The 23,849-nt window shown below is 33.8% G+C and overlaps 1 protein-coding gene and 1 pseudogene across 1 annotated transcript; both read right to left on the bottom strand.

Moving 5' to 3' along the window:
* Window positions 1-11,638: 11,638 nt before the first annotated feature.
* LOC149170428 (BTB/POZ domain-containing protein POB1 pseudogene) lies at window positions 11,639-12,184 on the bottom strand (annotated as a pseudogene).
* Window positions 12,185-13,773: 1,589 nt separating this feature from the next.
* On the bottom strand, window positions 13,774-14,582 carry LOC149170427 (uncharacterized). The gene is made up of 2 exons (XM_089425581.1): window positions 14,347-14,582; window positions 13,774-14,254 (listed from the first exon to the last, which is right to left on the bottom strand). The coding sequence occupies exons 1-2, from the start codon at window positions 14,580-14,582 to the stop codon at window positions 13,774-13,776; spliced, it is 717 nt and encodes a 238-aa protein (XP_089281707.1).
* Between the last annotated feature and the right edge of the window lie 9,267 nt (window positions 14,583-23,849).

Below are 23,849 nucleotides of genomic sequence, written 5' to 3'. Positions count from 1 at the left end.
TCACGTCTACATTCGAGTGCAAGCCAAGAAAAGCACCTTGCAATGGGCCAGGTGTGCAAAGCTGGCACCCCAATATTATAGACCATTTCAAATCTTGGATCAAATAGGACTGATGGCTTATCAGCTTGCCTTACCTAGTCATATTCATGTACACAATGTCTTTCATGTCTCTCTACTTAAGAAATATGTATATGATGTTAAACCCATAATTCAATGGAAAGATATCCATTGAGGTATATCTATGCGTGAAGTGTATGTTATAAATAAGTTAGATAACTAGTAACGACTTTTTTTTTTTTTTTGCAATGTTTAGGTCAAACCAGAAGGTGAATTCTTAGTCAAACCTCTGGTTATACTAGATCGAAGAGAAGTAATGTTGTGGAAAACAGTTATCACCCAGGTTAAGTTGCAGTGGCAGCACTTTGGGCTGGAAGAGGCTACTTGGGAAGATGAACAGGTCATGAAAGAGAAATTTCCAGGTTTCTTTGCGAGAGGTGAACATCGGGACAATGTTCCATTTTAGGGGGGAAGATGTAATATCCCCAATTAATATAAATATTTTAATTTTACTACAACCAAACAGATTATTACTATTTGTTTGAATTATGAACTATTTTTGAATTTATGTTATTAAAGGATAATATTTTACAGTTATGGATAAATACTATTCTTTTCTTACTAGGTAATTAGTTATGGAAACAGTTACCTATTTCAAAACTAAATCCTAGAGTATAATACAGTAAATGATCAAGAGGATGGGGATGAGATCAGGAACTGAGAAACAAGAAAACTGTGCTGAAGGGTCAGACATTTTGAAAAGGGCTATGTCTGGTAAGGATCAGATAGCCAGTAAATGATTGAATCTCTGAGGTCGAGAACTCCTGAAGCCAGGAGTATCACGGGGGGAGATTGACCAGATTTGGTATCTCAAGGAGGGGAGGAATTAAGTGAAAATTGTGATTATAAGTCAATCCGGAGTAGCGGAAAACAAATAAGTAAAGGGGAATTTTTGTTAAAGCTATTTATTTCAATCTAGCTTGTCTGTTAAGACTAAGTCGATAAATCATGTCTGTAGTAACTACCATAACTTGATTTACAGGATCTCTAACCTTTAATCATGATGAGAAAACCTAGAATATGTTCCATTATAGAACATTTTCTTTAAAATGTGACTATAGGATTCAGCTGTCAACTAAAAGGTAGGAAATATTGATATTTTAGTTATGAACGAGAATTTTATAAGTGTCATTCTAGAGCCATATCATTGATAATTAAAAGCAAGTAATTCTAGAAGTTCTGAAGGAAATACTCATTATATTTCAAGAGTTTGTGATTTTTACTGTTGAATTTAGTGAGAAAAGGTAATTTACAAACTTCCTAATTGCATGATAAAAACTAGAAGTGAAAGGAAAACCTGTACATCGAACATAGAGAAAAGTAGAAAGGAAGAACTCTATGGGTGAACGAGAACATCTAAAAAAAATTCTTGTTTCTCATGAATTCGCACAGATGCGAATAAATTAACATAATACTAAGAACAAGAAATAGCTAGAATAGTCTTTTTTTCAAAACAGAGGATTTCTCCTTTCTTCAAAACCTGAAATGAATTTGGTACAACATTATTCGACTCCCAATCAGGATAACATAAAATCAAACCTAGAACATAAGTTGAATCAGAATAAATATATCCTCTGCCTACTTACAGGCCTCATGGATTCTTCACAGGAAAGACCTTGTGATTATCATGATTTTCAACAAGAATTTCTGAGATGAAAATAATCTTATAAACATTAAGAAGATTATGAAGCTAAATAGAAAACCTAAGTGTATTCAAGGACTCGTCTAGAAAATCATTCGACATCCAAATAATCGTGAATCATTTCTGAAGAAAAATAAAAAAATATATACATTTAAGGAATCACACCAATGAATACTGTGAATCCTCTCGACATTTCCAGAGTAGCATTATAGATACAGAGGGATGAAATGAGAAGAAAAACATTGTTATAATGCCTTGCTCTAAGTTGTCCACAGAAGTTGCAACTATTCACACAAGAGCCAGAGCTTGCACCTACAGCCGAGGCTGTAAGGCTCTTAAAGCAAAAAAAATAATTAATTACGCATTCAACAGGAAGAAAATTAATTACAGAGTGCCGACCTGGAAGTCTTAGTATACTCTTTTCCACTTTACAAATTTACCACAGAATCAAAGAACTTCATTTGAAATAACCAATACAGACTCTCAACTATATAGGCAACAATCATGTGCAAACTGTGGAACTAGAGGAGGATTAATACCCGGCAAGAATGCAAGGAGCATAGTCGACTAAAGGGTTAGTCGCATTCCATTCCAAAATCTCGTAACAAAATATCCCCACCTCACACCTTGAAAGGAAAATTGTGTTAGAACCCTCTCAGAACAAAACCAGTGCTATAAATAAAGGAAACAAATGAAAATAAATGTAAGTTTGGAGTAGGAATTTAACTCTTAATAACTACGAGGCATAGTCAGGCCACTGGTGGTGATGTTCTGGAGGAATGGCGTAGTCTCTAAGCCACTAGAAGGGACCCCGATGCCATAAGAAAGAGCCATAGTCGCAGAAGACCTGAACTAGGCGGGAGCCAAAACCCTCAAGCAAAACCATACCAAATGAGTTCCCTCAGTAGAGTTAAAAACACTAGACAACAGATGAGCCATCCAATCTAGCCACCAACAAGGAATTGTTGATGGAAGGGCCAAACCCCAAGAAGCATGGTTGAGAACGGATAGACAAAGAGCTCTCTGGTTGCCAGCAGGCCCAAGGTCACAGAGTTTTATTGTGCATGCAGAGGATTGAGGCATGGGCTTGCACCAACGATGCCTGGGCCAACCACGAACTGAGAGCAATTAATTCCATTGGTGAAATGACTTGATACCAAAATAAATCATATGTATAATAATATATTTGTTTAATGATTACTGTAACCTGGATGTAATTCAAACAATATCAAGAATTTTGGCATTGCAGCATATGTTCCCATCATTTATTTAATGATTAAGAAACATAAAATTTGATAGGTTAGGTAATTAAAACTAGGCATGCACACTTAAGCCTTAGTCAAATAAAACTATGGACATGATCATATAACAAAATAAAATTTAAGCATAAATATATATGAGGTTATGTATATGCATATTAATGTTTCATTTTCATTTTTTCTTTGATGGAGGTGTTACACTAGACCTAGTCGAGATGATGTTGTGGCTACTTACTTGGAGATGGATTCCATATGTGATGTTCATTTGGGGTTGGCATGTTATGTTGACGGAGATGTTGCTGGTGTAGGAGGTTTGAGTGCTGCTACTGCAAGAGTTTTGAGTGTTGATACTATAGGAGGTTGGAGTGGTGTTATATGTGATGAGTTGTGGTTGATTGTGTTGGTGTTGATTCCAACCATGTTGGAGGAATTTAGGTGACATGATGTTGCTACTACAAAAGTTGGATATGTGTCTACAAGAGTCAGAGATGTTGATACAGGTCCTAGAGGTATGGGTATTGGTTCTAAGGTTGGTATAATAATTGTTTCAATTCATAGACTTACTCTTATGCTACTTCATTAATTGCAGACCTATTGGAGAGGCTTGGAGGAGTGTTCAAGAGCTGAAGAAGATAATCCATCAGTTGGAAGAGGTTATGGACTAAATAACTGGTGCTTTTACTAAGATTAAGCCCTAATCACATGCATGCTAAGTCAAGGGCATAGTTGAAAATCTATAATCACATGGAGATAGGGTCAAGGAATCAGTTATAGCCCTAGTCGCAATGATGACAATTTTAAGGGAGTGATTGAGGTGTTTTCATGATTTTTGCTCCATATTCCCTTTGTTTCTCAGCTAAATTTTGTGTTTTGATGACATCCTTGATCAAAACGTTTCAGTTTATGGTAAAAAAAGTTTGTGGGACCTCCAGAAGCTATTTAAAGTTGAAAATATCAAAAAGGCTAATGGAGTTAGTGGTTGATTGAGTCAATGAGCTAAATATAGATCAAATCAAGCATATGGACAGACTTGTGATGATCAATAGTTCTGTGAAATTATTGAGTTGAGCACTTGAGATCATCTACATACTGGCGAAAGCTCATTATGAGCATGGCTGGTTACACTAGTGCATGGAGTGAGTGTCAACTTGGAGAAGAGCATGCAAAATATGTGAGATTTATTATGCATAATTTCTGAAGCAGTTTCTAGTTGTAGCAATAGTGAGCTAAAGTATGTTTCAACCATAATATTATGTAGTGAGTGAGGTGTTCATGTGTGGATTAGAGTATAGCTTGAGGAGATTGTTTTGTATATGGTGTGAAGTTTTAGTGTGGAGTTTTGATTACATCTTGTGCTACAAATTTATCATTTCATTGAGCTTTGATGTTATGTTGCTGGAATGTTGATTTTGAGCAGTCTAGTTTGAAAATATATAAAACGAGACTCACATGGAGGAAGTGAAGGCATGGATTCTTTGAGTCTACAGTGACTTGGTAGATTCAGTAGAAGGAAGAGTTTTCTCCATCAAACGATAGTTGGATAATTTGGCAAAAACTAGGCGAGGCCCATTGGTCATGATAGTACTAGCAAATCAAATTCTGTAGAGTCGTTTTTTAGTTCAGGAGTAACCGGGAGAGGATCATTGATCATGGTGGCCTTCAATGGATGGAATGCTATATATCTAAGAGAGAAATCATTTCCTGTTTCAAAGAGGTAGCATACTTTGAAAGAAGACGAGTCTTCCGGCTCATAGGAGTTAGTGTATCCATGTATAATTTGTTAACACATAATAAAATATTGAGCAGCGCAATAGTAGTAGTGTGTTTTTTTTTCGGGGAAGGATTTTCCGCCATACATACTTGTGTCCTTGTGTTTATTATTTTTATGGTTTTTTGTGTATTTCTAATGCTCTAATATTTTCTTATGTGATTCAGTTTATGCATGATGAAAGATTAATTAATTGGAGAAAAAGTTTGAAAGTGCCACACTACTGATTCACCCCACTCTCTCAATAGTGAGCTAGTTTCCAACATCTCAATGATAGATGCCTAATGATATACCTAGCTATTATCGAATGTTGTATAAATATGAGGAATACTCTATCCAACTTCTGCCACTCTCTTTGCCTCTTGAGCACTATAAATATGTGGTATACCACCTTGATGTTGTAGAAAATATCTCCTACGATGAGCCTTGCCACAAGTCCAACATTGTAAAGGATTTCAACCCACACTCTTGTTCTTCTCCACAGACAGAAATGCATGCCCTATGTCAGATGCATTGAAATTATTATGTGGTGTTGAATTCTCTTTGTTATCTATGTCTCGAGGCCTTGTTCACTTCTTATCCCATTTTCCTTTATCCTTTTCACTTTCTAGTCTTTCTTAGTCTCACATATGTGCTTTCATTACTCTTAACAATGCTTTAGCTTATGGATGGTCTCCCCCAGTGATCTAGGCTCATTAAACTCAATCCTATCCTTGAATGCTACCAAAAACCCATTGATGAATCTCTCAATCTTGGCCTTCTCTTCCTTGAGGTAAGTCACACATCTCAATAAATCTAAAAATGTGTTGGTGTACTTGTCATCATTCATAGATCCCATATTTAGCTCATCAAATTCCTTCCCCTGTCATCATAGTATCCCTTTGATATGTACTTCTTCCTTAATAGTCTCACAAACTCACTCCAAGTCAACTCCTCTTCCCAGATGCCTCTGACGTTCTTTACATATGCCCACTAAATATTTTCTTTACCTTTAAGACTAAATTTAGCTACTCTTGCCTTCATGTTTTATGATTAATCATGAAATATGAAGAACTTGATCATCCCAAGGAACCACATTTCTACATCATGTGAATTATTCATTTCCCCACCAAATATATTTTTCTTTTCTTTCTTGACTTCATCCGCCAAGTATCCCCTGTCACTCCTCCTGTAAGTATGATAACGATGATAACCGTGATACCTATCTAAACCAAAACTAGAGTAAATTCCATGTCCACTGCCTTGTCTATTAGTTGTTTCAAAGAATCTTCCATCTTTGATCGTGTCATCTCTATCCAACCTGTGCCCACCATGAGATCTACTGCCATATGCCCCATTAGTCCTATCCTCTTGCCCGAGACTGATTCGAAGTCATCCCTTTCACTGTACTTCTAACAAAATATGAAGGATTAATGCATTAACTTATTTGTGTTTCTCCGGTGCTTAAATGGTCCTATCATTGTCTTTTCTTTAACTCATTATTTCTGCCTTAAAACTTCTCAATGTGTCTCGTATGTCAAAATAATTCCTAAAACCATGATGCTCATTTGATCCATAGGGAGAGTTTCGTGAACTGTAGTCTACCATTCTGCTAGTCATCTTTTCTCTTCTCTTCTTGCAAGCTATATCATGTGAACTAAACAAATCATAAATAAAAAAACATACCTCAGTATATTTCGGGGAGGATATCTCATCTACAAGACCAACCAGATTATCATAATATATGTGTAAACATAATCACAATAGTATATATACATCATCCCAATCACCATCAAGTTACATGCATGATTCCACAACTTCAACACCAACTAGACACAATTCATGCCTAACAACATAGGTACAATGCACATGCATACACAATACATACAAACACTCACATTCATTCATGACGAACACATTCTGACAACAACACCATCAACTTTTGCATGACATCACAACAACAACCATGACCACCACCATGCATACACAACAAGCACATAGAACACAAGCATAGGGACACATATGTAACCAACATGTATTTATGGCCAATATATTGCCTATCCAGTCCAAGGGGTGAACCATGCTTTGGTACCACTCTGTAACAACCCCTTCACACATTTACCCAACTTAACGAGTTCGTTGGGGTAAAAATTTGATGAGAGGCTACTATGATGTGATTCAACTCCCCAGGTATAGTTAAGGAAGTGGAACCAACATAATGAAACCAAACTCACCTTCCAAACATGCCATAGAACCTCCAGGATCCAACCAACCCTTTAAGGTGGTCAACCCCTCAAACTACTTGACAAATTACTAATATGGACTCTTAGTCATCCCCATGACAAGCCACGCATGTGAGTGAGGCATTACGTTCACTCCCACAACAAGGCATGCTAAGGACTGTGCACTTTTCCAAGTGGTTCTGTGCTTTCGACCCTTGACTCTGAGCCACTTTTTCTTAACCACTACACACAACTTCATGAAAATTTTAGAAATGATGAATAACATTGAAACAAGGGTACTAATGCAAACATCGGTATAATTACTTGATCTAACCCCCATTAGCCATGACAGGAATTTCATCGAACATGTCACAAATGTGTAATCTAGAGGTCAAAACAAAAGATCTAAGTATAGAGGTATCATACTTATCTATGATTCGTAAGGAACCATTGATGCCTTATCAAAATAGCCGCATTATAATATATTAGATCATATATTTATTGTTAATTCATTCGCTAATCTAAACATGATGAGAGACATACATAAAGTTTTTCATAAAACATCGTGACAACCAACATATAACCAACAAAAATAACCATGATGTAAGAACCATAGAAACGACATATGAACAAGTATATTTACCAATCAAATACAAGAGGAAATAAGCTCTTGTTAACGTATGAAAAATGCAACAAGGTCTCGGACTTCCATATAACACCTGACCATAGGTTGGGTTGAACCAAATCTCTCTTTCAGCCAATCACCCTCGCTGCATATTCCACACATGAATGTGGGATCTCATGGAACAAGCCAAATGCAACAAAACTAGGGCTTCAAGAGGGAAAACTGCGTCAACCCTCAACTAGTGATTCTACCTCATGGTCAAACATTGCTAACTGTTAGCCCAAGCTATCAAGGGCTCCCTTTCCAACTAGGGCTTCAAGGACTAGTAACTCAACCCATAGTTATTGTTGGGCTTCGAGAGTGTTTGCCTAATAAGGGATTTCAGTACTAGTAACTTAACCCACCAAGGGATTCCTGAGCATTTTTACAACTAAGGTTTCTAGGGAAGGTAAATCAAACCAAGTTGTTATAGGGCATGCATCCAAAGCGTTTGTCCAACCAAAGCATCGAGGAACTAATAACTCAATCCAAAACCACGCGAACATGAGAACCAACTAGAAAACAAAAATAAAACCCACAACACCATGAATATCAAAGAAATGGGAAAGGCTAGGGAAGCCAATGTCAATCGAGGCAATCCTCCATGTCAATGACATACCGTAACTAGAAACCACATGCATATGCCATGCATGCTAAAACTAGCAAGGAAATCATACATGCAACTCCGTACCTACAAGTGAAACCCATTATAGTTGTTGATCGTGACGTTCTATTGTGCTTTCCTGCTCTTCCTTTTACTTCTTGCTCCAAATCCCAAGTATGACATACTCCTCCAAGAGTGCTCCAAGAAAAATCTAAGTTCCCAAGAGTATGAGAGAGAGAGAATAAAGAGTGATAGCACCAAAACTGAAGTGCCCGAAGTCTTTCAACTTATCATGAGAATCCTTTTTATTAATGAGGTCTCAATTTTCTCTCATTTTTCCTCATTTTCCTCATTGCTTGCAACGTGTGACATTTAACCCCCATTTTCTCCTATTTTCCATTAATTTCATAATTTAAATTATAATTAATGTCTCATGTCTTACTATGCGTTTTTTCAACATTTAGCTTTGAATACCCACGACTATGGTTATTATTTTACCTTTATTAACTTTATTACATGAATTTTTACCCAAAATTATTACAAATAATTAAATTAAAATTATAATAATGACCATTCTAAAATAAACATGATTATAATTATTAATAATACAGCCATAATTTTGGAAGTGTTTCTGTCTTCTCATAATTTTTGTTATTCAATTGAAGCTTTTCAATGTCATGGTAAGTGAATAAACCAAAATTATGGAATCCCAAAAGATTATGTTTCCAAATTATTTTTATTTTAAATTTATATTTTAAATTGTAATATAATATAACACATATATTTTAAATTTCATGTCAAACAACAATATGTTAATCACTGACCCACATATATATATCTCACAAATAACCAATAGATAAAAATGTTGTTGCCGAACATTGTAGATGAGCAAAGGTGCCCCATCCACAAATATCTTCCCCGCAAAATGTTCACCACACACGTGTCGACCACTCCATCGTATGGTGGAAACTGCTCATCATCGGTACAAGTTCCAACCACCTTTGGCCTTCCCACAAATGCTCGTCATTTGCACAATGTATTTTAGGTATTTGTAAATTAAAATTCTAGGAGATTAAATTAATTAAATACAAAAACCTAACATCTTAACAAAAATAATAAAATATTGATAAACTAATAGACTAAGAAACTAGAAATTGTCCGAAAAGGTACAAAGAGAGGCCGATAAGATTCTTAAATTAGAATTGTTGAATTTCTCTAGAATAGATGTTGGTTCAAGCCTACAAGGAGCAAAGAGATTTGATGTTTAGAGTTCTATGCTTTTTGGACACCATATTCCTTTAAATACAACTTAATTTTTTAGAAAAGTTCAAGCCCAATGCAGTGCTGCCGTGAAGGAGTGCAAAAGCAATCTCCTATAAAAATGGACCTCTATATCTAAAAACAAGATCTTAGCCATGAGGAAAAAGAATAGAAAGATCTGAGGACCATAAAGCCACAGCCATGAGGATATCATAGCTTACTGGTGTTGTCTGATGAATGAACCGTGAAGGGGGAAAGCTCTGGTCTGTGACAACTGCTTTCTTTCACACAACTACCGAAGGGAGAAGAGAAGCAAACAGGACATCTAGAATAATGCTGGAAAGAAGAACTCAGATCAGCTCTGTGTATTAAGACAGCAGCAAAATCTTACTACCAAAACCTGGTAACAGAGCCTTTTGATATCTCAAATCCCGATAGCAGACTAAAAATGGGTCTTCGTCCAGGAAGAACTGAGATCAGTTGTGTACTCAAAGGAAATAGGGCCTGTTGGTTTCCCTATTGATTTCTACCAAAAACTGTGGCACATTATTAGTAGGGACCTTTTAGCAGCTGCTGAGGAATCTAGGGTGTCTGGAAAGATCCTGAAGGATATCAATTCACCTTTTTCTACACACTAAAAAGTAGAAAGTAGAAATGGGGAAAGATTTTATTTAGGTTCATCCAAAAATAAAATAACAAAGGGGATTCAAGCAAGAACCCTCCATACAAAACAATACCCAGAAGAACAAATGTGTCAGGAAAACAGTGAAGGTTTTGAATTCAGTTTCAAATTTTAGAATAGAGAAAACAAAATAACTTATGAGTTCACTTGACCTTCACTGCCAATTTTGGTTAAGAAGTAATTGAGCGCCCAAAGATCATCCAATTGTACACAGTCAGTATCCAGAAGAACAAATGTGTCAGGAAAACAGTGAAGGTTTTGAATTCAGTTTCAAATTTTAGAATAGAGAAAACAAAATAACTTATGAGTTCACTTGACCTTCACTGCCAATTTTGGTTAAGAAGTAATTGAGCGCCCAAAGATCATCCAATTGTACACAGTCTCTCGTATAATTGTCTACAACCTCTAAAGTTCTCCTAATTGGATAGTGGTACCAGTGTCTAAGAAGAGTGACACCCTTGCATTTCTCATGAAAATGATCAAGCTGTCCTAACATAGAGAAAAACTACAAAACAACCATCATGTGACTTGCTTAACAGACATGAAACTTACATCAGAGATTGATGGGTTTTCACATATTACTTTCACTGAAATAGAGAAGAGATGGTGAGAAAGACTTGATATTATGCATTATTCTGTTTTTCAATAACTATGGTCAGCCTTTTTTTCGTTAGTTAATGTCCATGTGGATAACAATACTAAACTTCACTGTGGCTATCCTATTATGTATCATTTTTTACTTCATTTCATGTTATCTTAGATTGAACTTTGGCATTTTCTAAGAGTTGTGTTTGCACTTTCTTACGGAGCATTTTCTTCTGACTTACTGTGGATTCTTGTACATCACTCCTCGAGTTCAAAGAATTTCCAACCACCAGCTAATTTAAATGGGATCATTTTTCATAGTTGTAGCTTTTTGCTTGATTAGCATGATCAGTGTCATGCCAGTTTCCTTGAAATTAGTTACAGCGTGAAGCTCAACATGAAAAAAATGAGATACGTCCCACTAAATAAACGGATACAACAGAACAAACATAGTAAATAGTAATACAATGAGACCTCATGCATGCAGAATTACAAGAGGACTGGAAGGCTCACTTGTAACTGCCAAGCCAAGTAGATGCCATTTAATTTTCATGTGAGTCATATATATGATGAAAAGAATAAATTAAAAAGATAGTTTACCCATAAAGATATGCATAAACCTAATTCCCAAATGGGTTAACCATCAGATACATCATCCAGCTGCGAACTCCGGCATGGAATATCACCAACAGAAACCCATATATGAATGAAATTTATCTTGTGTTGTTGAAAAAATGACAACTTGTACAAACTGCAAGTAACCATGAACTAGTCTGAAGGACAGCGCATAAATTTTCAGTAAATTATGGAATGATTTCAATTAAATGTTTTAGGTATTTCTTGTAATGCATTGGTCTCAGATACAATTGAGATTCTGAGACATTATCAGAACGTTACCTCCTACAGTTTTGCAGATTGTATTTGCGCCATAGAACAAGAAAGGTAGAGAATACAGCCGCTCATCATCAGGAGAGAACCGAGAACAGGAATCTTTGGTTATGTACCAAAACACCGTGCATTCCTTGATAGGGTCATCAAACTCCACCACTGTAACAGGGAAATGCTGGTACACCCTTTCATTCAATATTTTGTGGGGTGCATCTACCTTCAAAAGAAGTGCTTCTGACACTACATTTGATGCACACACATTATCCCAGTCATCGCAAGAAATAACATCTTTCAGTTTGGGAGTGGTCATGTTTGGAAAACGTATCAGTTTGCAAAGGTTACTGCCCAAGATTTCTCTCCTTTGTTCAGGACTTGGATAATGTTTTCTGGCCCAGCTTATGACAAAATCATACAGTGCATCTTCTGATTGAACTCCCAATTCATCACTTGACAGCACAACCTCGATGCTGGCCAAATGAAGATCCAAAAGCTCTTCAGAACGCCTGAAAATCATGATCAGGACATAACAGATTGATTAGTTTGAAGTACATCAGGGATGAATGAGAAATCTTCCACGAGAGAGTCATATCAGCAATGCAAATTTTGTTTCATATATATATATATTGTCTTCAGAATTTTCAGAATTCTGTAAAATTTGGATAAAGATAATTTTAGCCAAATTTGAAATTAATCTTATTTTATAGTATTTATTTTTTAAAAGTTATATAATAAATTCACTATTATTTGCACAGAATTTGTGCATAAAAGTTTTTTCTAGAAAACAAATACTTTCTTTTTAACAAAAGTTAAATTGATATTTTCTGAAAAAACTTAAATAACCAATTAAATCATCTATTCTATTCTATAAAACAATATTAATAAACTATATCAGAAAATTTATAAATAAACTATATCAAAAATTTTATAGCTTCTCTCTAATTCTATTAACAAATTGTGTTATGTAATAAGAAAAATAAAATAGTTAATTCTTCATATGATAGTAGGAATAAAATTACAAACAGAAAAGAGTCCCAGTTTTTAAAAATCATATAAAATAAAAAATGCAAAATCTAGAAGTCAGGAGAAATTAGAAAGTCAAAGGCAACTTACTTTTCATATAACCTAATCCTGATGATACTTCTTAGAAAAAAAAAATAAAAAACATTGTAATAAGAAACTTACTTTTCAATATAACCTAAATGTTCGACGAGAAACTTCTCTGCAAACTCTTTTAATGACTGCACTCTGTGATTTGTAAGCATATTTTGTGGGAGCTGTAAATAATGCAATGCAGAGTTTGTTGTCATTGATGACTGCAACTCCCTGAGGCAATAATCAACACATCTTGTGACATCCATCTTGAGCGCAAGAATCAACACATCCAACACCTCAGCAGTACAAGGCAGTTGAAGTGTTCCCTGATGCATAAACCTCAATACATTCATGAAAGCCTCTTCCTCTGCAATTTTAAATACAGCACCACAACAATTCTTCAGAGACTAAATTGAAACCTAATCTGAAGAACCAATTTAAAACCGTATTCCAAATTGTATAATAGTTTTGGCAAGTCCGATTGAACATACCTGAACAACGTATATGAAAAGTGAGATGTCGATTCTCTAGTTCCAGCTTGTCATCTGTGAAAAGCTTAAACTGGGACAGAAGTATGGTATTCAATCATTTCCAATCGCAATTCTAAGGCCTGCACCACTTCTGCTGCATGAAGCCCATGTAGATCTAACTTCCAAATGTCCTTATGTTTTTCATTTCTAAGTTGAAGAATTTCTGCAGCTGCCTTAGCATTTAGTTTATCTGCAGCCAAATGTTCCTCTTTTGATTTTAGAGAAATATTCCTAGCAGTGTTGTGATCGCCTCGCAAATAAGCTCTTTCAGCTTCCCTTGAATGTCGATTTGCAGCCCTGCTTGAAAACAAGCGATGATAATATATGTTCATGCCTTCCCAATTATCAGTAATGATCACCTTAAAAAAATTCAATGGACTTCATGGAAATAGGCTGGCAAAATATACCTGAGCATCCGCAATGCTTCCTTTCGATGTTTCAAATATACATCATCTTCCTCCCATTCTGGCTCAGGGTTTTTTCAATAGACTTCATGGAAATAGGCTGGAAAGATATACCTGAGCATCCGCAATGCTTCCTTTCGATGTTTCAAATATACATCATCTTCCTCCCATTCTGGCTCAGGGGTAGCAGTTGGCATGTGTCCTATTGAAACTGTCACATGTAAATTTTCAAAACCCAAGGACTTAGGCAATAGAGGGCCACCTCCTTCAGAACTCTGATCAGGTAGAGAATTCTCAACAGCTTCAGATGCATCAGAGGGATTTGAATTCTCCGGCAACGTCATCACAGCCATAGACTCCAGGGAAGCAGAGGCTTGTTCAAGCTCATAATTAACAGCCACTAAAACATCCTCTATCAGGGTCTCATCAGCCCAACCATACAAGGCCTTCAGTTTCTCTACTGCAACCTTTTTCTGATTTGCATCATCTGCCACGCCCTGCAGCATAGCAGTGCTAGCCAGGGTTGTATTAGGATAAGGATCAATCAATTTCTCTAGCCTAACAACAACTTTTTCTATTAATTGAGAAAATCCTTTCCAGGGTTTGCCTCTAGAATTTGGAGACATAAAGGAAATATTTTCGTGCCGCACCACAGCCGAGACATCATTCTATCTTTCAGATAATTCTTCTCCATAACAGAACCCTGACTTGGCTTTCTCTGGAGATGATTAGAAGAGGACGAGGTTGGAGGAAAAGGTGGGAAAGGGACCACGTCAGCCTTAGGAACCCCACCCCGCTGTTGGGCATCAAAGGAAGCCCATCCTGGAACCTTAACCCTTTGTCGCGGTGGTCGGATGGACCTCTTGGGAGCACCACTGGTGCCCATCATGGAGCACTTACCTACCGAGAAAAGTATTGTTGGGTCTGTATAAGGAGATCACGGGATCGAAACCCTTTGGGTTTCCATCCAAAGCAGGATTACAAAGGGGGTCTACTGTTTACTCCTTCAGCTAAAGATAAAGGGAAACAGATCATTCATTAATGAGGATCTTATGCACAGAATTTCAATGCCGTACCTAGCTAAAGAACTCTCAGAGCCACCCGTCTGTACTTCCAGAGCTCCCGAAACCACGCGCAGGATTTCAGAAAAACAGAGTCGCTGGATTGCTGTTGTCGATTTTGCGTTTGTCGGAAGGATTTGATGTACAAAGATGAAGAAGATGCGTTGAACTTGCATTGAGAATTGGACTGAGAATCCATTAACAAAGCGCGTGAGCTCTGAGAAATTTTGACCCCCCTCAAGAATTGCAGGCTGAGAATAGACCCAAATCGAATTGCTCTCGGCTCTTGCCGTGTTGCTATAGAAAAAGGAGCAGTTGGATTTCTGCGCGAATATATACACGGCGCTATACTAACCTACTAACCTCTAAACCCTATCGAATGTAGAGGGAGGAGCTGAGTTTGTTCAGACAGGTGCGTGCACCTGGACTTTGGGATTGTGCTGCACGCAAGTGCTGTCCTGGAACTCCGGCGTAAAATGGGTAACCACCGACTGTAAAATCGGCTGCAGAAACCACTCTTTAAATCAATGGTTGAAAGTGGGTCTAATTTGATCGAACGGAGCAGAGTACGGCATAAAATGGGTAACCACCTACTGTAAAATTGGCTGCAGAAACCACTCTTTAAATCAATGGTTGAAAGTGGGTCTAATTTGATCGAACGGAGCAGAGTAAATAAGACGACGAAAGTTTGTTTCAAAGGAAGGCCTATCGGCCTAAATATGCGTATACGATTCAATTTTTTTTTACGTGTTGAACGAATGCATTGTAGAATATAGATATCACAATAAATATTTTCATGTATTTGATATATCTATATTATAACTCAATGCAATGATGTTTATCATTAACTTAACAATATTTTAATATCTCCATGTAACTTACCATAATATTTAGGATGTAACTTACAATAAAAACATTTTAAAATAAATGTTGTTGAATAATTAAATGTTATTACTTTTTATATTAATATTAAAAATAGAATATTTTTTAATTACAACAATTATTTTTTAATTTTTATATTGACAATAATTTATATTTTTGTGTGTAAATAAGTAATATTTTCCAAATTAATATATTTTATGATTTTTAGAATTAATGAAATATAGTTTTAGAAAAGTTATGGATAGAAATTTTGCAGATAAAGTAAAAGTAAATCTATTTTGAAAAAACATGAAAGATTTATGATGATTTATTGAGTGATTTTAGATTTTAGAAAAATATGATTTATGTAGTGAGTTTAGGATTTAGAAAAATATGATTTATGGAGTGATTTATGGGTTATTTATGGAATGGTTTTAAGATTCATTAATTTTACTTATTGTAAGACTATGGAATGAGAACTAATGGTCAAATACATGTAGAACTAGGACAAGAGAGAGGAATGAGTGTTATTTAATAATTATATTTACAAAATTTGTTGAATAAATGTTGATCTTGTGAAGTAGTGAACTAGGGATTGTTTAATCTTCTATGAGGATTTGCTATAGTAGTGTGGTGTAAATTATCCATTTAACATAGAATATTATGAGGATTGGCTATAGTAGCGTGGCATAACTTATCCATTCAACATAGAATACTATATCAACTACATAGAAGTGGGTCCCTTGTCCCACAAACAAGGGAGTCTCATACACCAATTTGGTGTCTCGCTTAACGGTGAAGTTAACATTTGATAATAATAATAATAATAATGACACTAAAAATTATACTAATTAGTAAGCCTCGTGGAAAATGGCACATAGGGGAATGTACACTACGTGAGAAGTCATAGCTTTGTTGCAAAATTGTCTATGGAGCTACCTAGGTTATAAAGGGAGTCAGTGTAATCACAAATATTTGACAACGACATTAGCACACATTGCCTACCCCTTGACGAAAGAGTGTGTGTCCCCAATTATGATCGTAGTGTCGAGGGCGAGTACGTGTTTTGTTCGAGATCTGCAAGCACATTCTGACAACATCGAAGTAAGGACTTCCACTTGGGATTTGAATGTTTTCACAGGTCCCAATAAGGGTTCATACTCGGCACCCACCACAGATACTAGCAGTAGTAACATTAGAGGTATTATCATGGTATTTGTTTTATTTTTCACCGGACAACAATAAAATAGGGTGTCTAGAGAGTCCATCAAACTTATAGGATCATTTTGAGTTGTCTATGGTATTGTGTTTAATGAGAATTTGGTGTGGTCATGTAACTTTGATCCCATGAGTGAAACCCCTTGGTGAATTTGTCTCATGGATTCAACTAGGATTCACAAATGTGCTTGGGTGTCTTAAATTAGTCTTTGAATGAGCACTCGTGCATGTCATTTGCATTTCAACTAGGATTCACAAATGTGCTTGGGTGTCTTAAATTAGTCTTTGAATGAGCACTCGTGCATGTCATTTGCATTGACTCCAATCTTATTTGTATGGGCATGTATCTTTGTTAGTTATTGATGTAAATGTAATTCAGTGTCTTAGATTAGTCTTTTAATGAGCACCCCTCCATGGGCTCTAATCTTATTTATATGGAAATATATCTTTGTTAATTATTAATATAAATAAGAAGCTTCATTTTGAGATCCCCTTTTGTTGCAATACTGTCAGATGGACCCACCCAGGCTATAAAGACAGTCGTTGTAATCACTGAAAGATTGGGCCGAGCCATTAGTTCACTTTCCCTTTCCATGGACATAATAAGTTATGTCCTGCATTGTCAACATCTTGAGGTAACTGTAACCATCCTAGTTTTTGTTTGAGGGTGAGTACTTGTTTTGTTCGAGATCTACGAGTAAGCTTTCGATGACATCGAAGTAAGGACTTCTGCTTTCGATTTGACCGTTTTCATAGCTTCCCAATAAGGGTCTATACTTGGCGCCTACCACAGATACGAGGAGTAGTAAGAATAGAGGTAAGCCAAAGAATGCAAATGGCCTCATCTCCATGGCCGCCTCAAATCAAATAATAGCAACTCTTATGAATGAACCATTCTAATGATGTCTAAGAGACCAAGAAATTTATCAGTTTGTTAAGGAGGGCATGGGTGAAGTGAATGATGATAGTGGTTTCTTGCCACTCTTAGCCTTTCACACAAACAAACAAAAAGGCTTGCTTTTGTATTTGTTCCTTCGAACACATTTTCTCTTAATCAGAGCAGACTTGAAATGGATATATATCATTTTGCTACTATGAAAAGAAGGTTTTACATTTAAAATATAAATAAATAATATGACAAATCTTTTCTTGCAATCAAATTTTAAGAGTGATTTGTTTAAATTCAAACTGATCAAAGTTTAGAAATTGATAATTCTTTAAAATAATTAAAAAAATAATGTGTTTTTTACACTTAATAATTATTTATACTTAACAATTATTTTTTAAAGTGATTTATGTTCGAATTGTTCATATATATATATATATATATATATATATATATATATATATATATATATATATATATATATATATATATATATATATATATATATATATATTCTTTCTTTCTTTTTATATTTTAACAAACTAGAACAATTACATTTATTTTTTTAATAATAATAATTTTTTTTTTGTAGGTAAGCACCCACGGGGGATTTTAACCAGTGACCTATCGCAAGGAGTGCCTTAACAATGCACCCATTCACCATCGATCCAAAGCCCCATGGGCTATTTTTAATAATATTTATTATTATAATAATGAAAATTATAATTATAATATAAATATAATAGTTATAAAAATATAAAAAATAATAATTATTATAAAAATATTATAAGTTAAAAAACATAATAATTATAGAAGTGGCCTTTCCGTATAGGGTAGTAATTTGTGTATTCAAGCTTGTGTGATCCATATTGAATTAAACAAAGCCTTTCAGTAGAAATGAGATAAGAGAAATTTTTGGGAGATGGGTTTCCAACCAACAAGTGTGGTTCATCATGAGGATGAGATGATGAACCATACTTATTGGTTTGAAACTCATCTGCCAAAAATTTCTCTCATGTGATTTTTACCAAAGACTTTCCTTAATAATAATAATAATAATAATAATAATTATTATTATTATTATTATTATTATTATTATTATTATTATTAGTAATTATTATTATTATTATTATTATTATTATTACTACTACTACTACTACTACTACTATTATTATTTCTATGATTTATAATGATAGGAAAGCTTTTTGGGATTAATCACATATGATTTTTATAGTCTTAAAAAACATTTCAAACCCTTTATTGTGGTTCATCAAGAGTACATAGATAGAGAACGTGATTTAACAAAGAATATAAATAGTCTCAAGATTATTATTATTTTATTAATGAAATTTTGGTAGGGACCAATTTAAATTCAAATCCATGAACATAGAAGACATGATTTAACACAAAATATAAATAGTGTCAAGATCATTATTTTTATTATAACAAAATTTTTGGAGTGACCAATTTAAATTCAAATTTATGAGAAGCCTATAGTTCATAATCATTTGAAAATAATTAAATAAAAAATGCTTTCTTCATACCTAATCATTTTATAATTCCAAATGATATTGGTTTCTCAAAACATTGCTTATTACTACATGATACATAATTAAAAGAAAACCCTAAAAATTAACTAAATTAAAACTTTAGTTTAAATTATTATTATTTTATGGTTAATTATAAAGAATTAATATATATGTGTGATAAATTCAATTTTGTTAAAACCAGCCTAGATCCATCTTAACACTAGATCTATCAAGCACCGAGAGGGATCAAATCTCTCGAGATGCAAACCTATTTTTTGAGTGAAAAACTTGAGAAACGGTTTGCACCTCGAGATATTTGATCCCTCTCGACGCTTTGTAGATCTAGTGTTAAGATGGATCTATGCTAGTTTCAGTCATTTGCGGTCACACAAAATTTTCTGAACATCTAATTATTTTGATCATTTTAAATATGCTAAATATGTCTAATATTAATTTGGTCAATTTAATTTAAAATTTGCATAGTTACCTCAATTTTTTGAGATGTGAAAGACGATTAGTAAATTCAGTGATGAAAAATGATGAAATACAAATTTTGAGTGCAAAGAGTCAATGTAACAATTTTGATAGATAGAAAATGTGAATACCAAGAATATAGTCAATTGCAAACAATTTGAAACTATTTCCTTCTACTATTCTTATTGTCACACCTATTAGTTTTTCCATTTTCTCATATCTATCATATGAAAAGAGTAGTTGGAATCATAGGCCATTCAAATATTTAGCTCGAGCTACTGTAGTAAACAACATACTTTGTATATGTTCCTCTCCAATATTAATATTAGTTTTCTCAAAATTAAATCATATGATTATGACTTATGGAGTGTTAAACCTCAAATAATTTTCAATGGTAGTTATTTTCTATTACTATGTTTGAATGCAAAGTAATTAACAATGTTGAATGATGAAAAATGGAAATAATAAGAATCTACCAATTATAAATAGTTTATAGTTTCAAGAAGCAAACATTTGGGGTAAGCAAACATTTTATTTAGGATGAAACTTCAAGTATTGTAATTATGCTTGAATAAATTTTATGTGCTTACACTGAGAGAGAGTGTGTATGTTTTCACAGTGAGAAGGAGAGACAAGGGGAGATAGAGATATAGATGGGGGAGAGGGAAGAAGCGAGAGGGAAAGACAGGGAGGGAGGAAGAGATATAGATATAGAGAGAGAAATATTAAAGAGAGAGATAAGGGGAAGAAAGAGAGAGAGGGAGTGGAAAGGAAGGGAGGGAGGGAGAGATAGATAGATATGAAGAAAGAGTGTCTATGATTAGGGGTTGAGATAGAGAGATAAAGAAGGAGAGACAATGGGAGATAGAGATATAGATGGAGAAGGTAGTGATGTGCTTAGATTGAAATCAATGCACACTATTAATCTAATTACTTTGAAATTAATGTACATCATACATCTTATTGCATCAAATCAGAAATTAACATCTACATAAAGTCAATGCATCTAGTGCAAATAATCAAATAGGATTAAAAGCCAACACCTATACTGAAACCAATGCATATAGTGCAACAAATCAAATAGGATTATGAATCAATATCTACAGTAAAACCAATGCATCTAATGCAAGCAATCAAATATGAGTAGAAATCAACATGTACGTTGAAATCAATGCATCTAGTGTAATGTATTAAATATGATTAGAAATCAGCATCTAAAATGAAATCAATGCATCTAGTGCAAGAAATAAAATAGGAGTAGAAATCAACATCGACACTAAAATAAATGCATCTAGTGTAAGGTATTAAATAGAATTATAAATCAACACCTAGACTGAAATCAATGCATGTAGTGCATGTGATCAAATAGGATTAGAAATCAAAAACCACATTGAAAATCTTAAATATTCATGATGTTGTAGATCTAACTTCTATGCCTGTATTTGTCTCTATGAGACTCTTTCTTCTTCCCTCCCTCTCCACCTTCCATTAAGTGTCTGCCTCCCTCCCCCTTTCCTTCTCTCTCTTCCCCTCCCTCTCCCCCATCTCATTCTATCTGCCTCTCCCTAATTTTCTCTATATTTCTCTTCTTTCCTCTCTCCCCCTCATATCTATATTTATACCTCCCTCCATCTCTCCTTATTTGTCTCTCTATCTCAACCCCCTAAACATATGTCACGCTCTCTCTCTTTCTCCCCAAATCTCTCTCTCTCTCTCTCTCTCTCTCTCTCTCTCTCTCTCTCACACACACACACACACACACACACACACAGATATATATATATATATATATATATATATATATATATATATATAAGGTAACGTTACACGTATTTCAGCATATGCAATATATATTAGCTTACACATGGTTTTTTTTAATGTAACATTACGTTATGTGACAACATCTCCATCATATTGTTTTTAGTATTTTCTTTTACGTTACAACATCTCCCTCATATACTGGGATGTAGAGCACCTTTCGGTGCAATAAAATAAAAAATAGAAACTAATTAAACTATAATTTTTTATTAAATTGTAACTATTTTATTATTAACTATAAAAATTAACGTAAGAATTCATATAATTAAAAAATTGTATTTATGAATAATTATAAAAAAATAATATACGTTTATAATAAGTATAATGATGTTGAAAAAAATAAATCATAAAAATTAATTAAATTATAACTTTATTTTAATATATCACTATTTTATGCATTCACCCTTGTCATTCATAATGAATTAAGCAAAGTCTTTATGCTATATTAAATGGCTAGCTTTTAATAGAGCTATTACTTAATAATATTTGTTTTTAATATATTAATAAATTAATATCATAGTTTAAATATTATTGTTCAAATATAGCCATTACTTGCAATTATATCTCTACATTGCTCTCTATTTAAGCATTTGCCATTGATCTCCCTCTATTATTATTTTGTTATTAACTATAAAGAATTAATATGTGTTACAAATTTATATATTTAACAAAACATAAAATATGATTTTTAATAGTGAAAATGTATGACTTAGACATTGTTAATATGTCATGGCTTACTAATAAGATGCAAAAACAATAATGACTTTTTCTTAATTAATGAATTTAAATAAAATAATACAACTACCTTTAAAATAAATATCATCCTTTGATTTGTGATTACTAGTAAGAATATTTTAGAATATGTCATAGAGTTTAAATCCCTAATATCTACATAATAACTAATACATGTCACATTGCCAAAATTTAAAAACAAATGAAATTATTATTATTTTATGATTAATTATAATTAATATATGTACATGATAAACTTGATAAACTTGATGTGGTTAAAAAATCCATAAAAACTAATTAAATTATAACTTTATTTTAAATTATTATTATTTTATTATGAACTGTAAATAATTAATATATGTGTTAAAATTTTAAATATTTAAAAAAAAACATGTAATAAGGTCTTTAATCATAAAGATGCTTAATGTCATGTATTGCTGCTACAACCCCAAAAAAACTATGACATTTTCTTAATTAATGGATTTAAATAAAATAACATAACTACCTTTAAAATAGAGTGTAAATCCATAATATCTACCTAACAACTAATGCATCCATATAAATTAAATGGCTAGTACACATTAATAGCCATTAAAAAACTTACCTCATGATACATGTCACATTGCCAAAATGAAAATAAAAAAGAAATTAATAAAATAAAATATTCATTAAAATTAACTACACTAGAACTTAATTTTAAACTACTATTATTATATTAATTATAAAAAGAGCTAATATGTGAGGTAAACATATAAAAATTTAGAAAAATAGACAACATTATTCTTAACCATAGATGTTCACTCCCACTTTACTTAATAATACCACATTTTCAAAAAGCTATTACTCATTTTTATATGGCATTCTTTTAATTAATTAATTTTACTAAATGTGCAAAAAGGGCATAACTACTTTTGAGATAAATATCAACATTTAAAATATTTTAGAATAGTATGTGGAGATTAAATTCCTACCATCCAACAAATAATTGTTAATAATGTAACACCCCCTTCCCAAATTTACCCAATTTAACCAGTTTGTTGGGGGTAAACATGTGACAAGAGGTTACTATGATATGTTTCAACTCTCCAGGTATAGTTAAGGAAGCGAAAATGAAATATTGAAACCAAACTGAGCTTCCAGAAATGTTATAGAACTGCAAGGAGCCAACCAACCCTTCCCGGTAGTCAAGCCCTGAAACCACTTGACAATATATTGATGACAACCCTTAGTCTCTGTCATGACAAGTCATGCATGGAATTGAGGCTTTCAAGTTTCTCTCATAGAAAGGTATGCCAGCAACTGTGGATTTTTTCAAGAAGTTTTGTGCAAGTGACCGTGGATTCTGAGCCACTTTTTCACGGCCAGGTCAAAGGCTACTTCTCAAAACTTCATGAAACTTCCAGGAATGATGAATACCATTGAAAAAAGGTTACTAGTGAGAATATTGGTATCAATGCTTAATCTAAATCCTAGTAACCATGACAGACATTTCATCAAAGATGTCACAATTCTGTAATATATAGCTCATAACAAGAGATCTGAGCATAGTGATGTCATACTTATCTAAGGTTCAT

The sequence above is a fragment of the Pinus tabuliformis genome, chromosome 4_2, assembly GCF_031772625.1.
Source record: "Pinus tabuliformis cultivar Carrire ecotype Pingquan chromosome 4_2, CPIR1, whole genome shotgun sequence".
In the NCBI taxonomy this organism is placed as follows: domain Eukaryota; kingdom Viridiplantae; phylum Streptophyta; class Pinopsida; order Pinales; family Pinaceae; genus Pinus; species Pinus tabuliformis.
The sequence above is the reverse complement of the archived record's forward strand: the minus strand, read 5'-3'. Positions and strand labels throughout refer to the sequence as shown.

Excerpts from the sequence above, each read along its gene's own strand:
- LOC149170427 (XM_089425581.1), bottom strand. The coding sequence starts at position 14,582 with ATGGGCACCAGTGGTGCTCCCAAGAGGTCCATCCGACCACCGCGACAA. Across the intron at positions 14,255-14,346 it reads AGAATGATGTCTCGGCTGTG|GCTAGAGAAATTGATTGATC; the intron begins GTGCGGCACGAA and ends AGTTGTTGTTAG.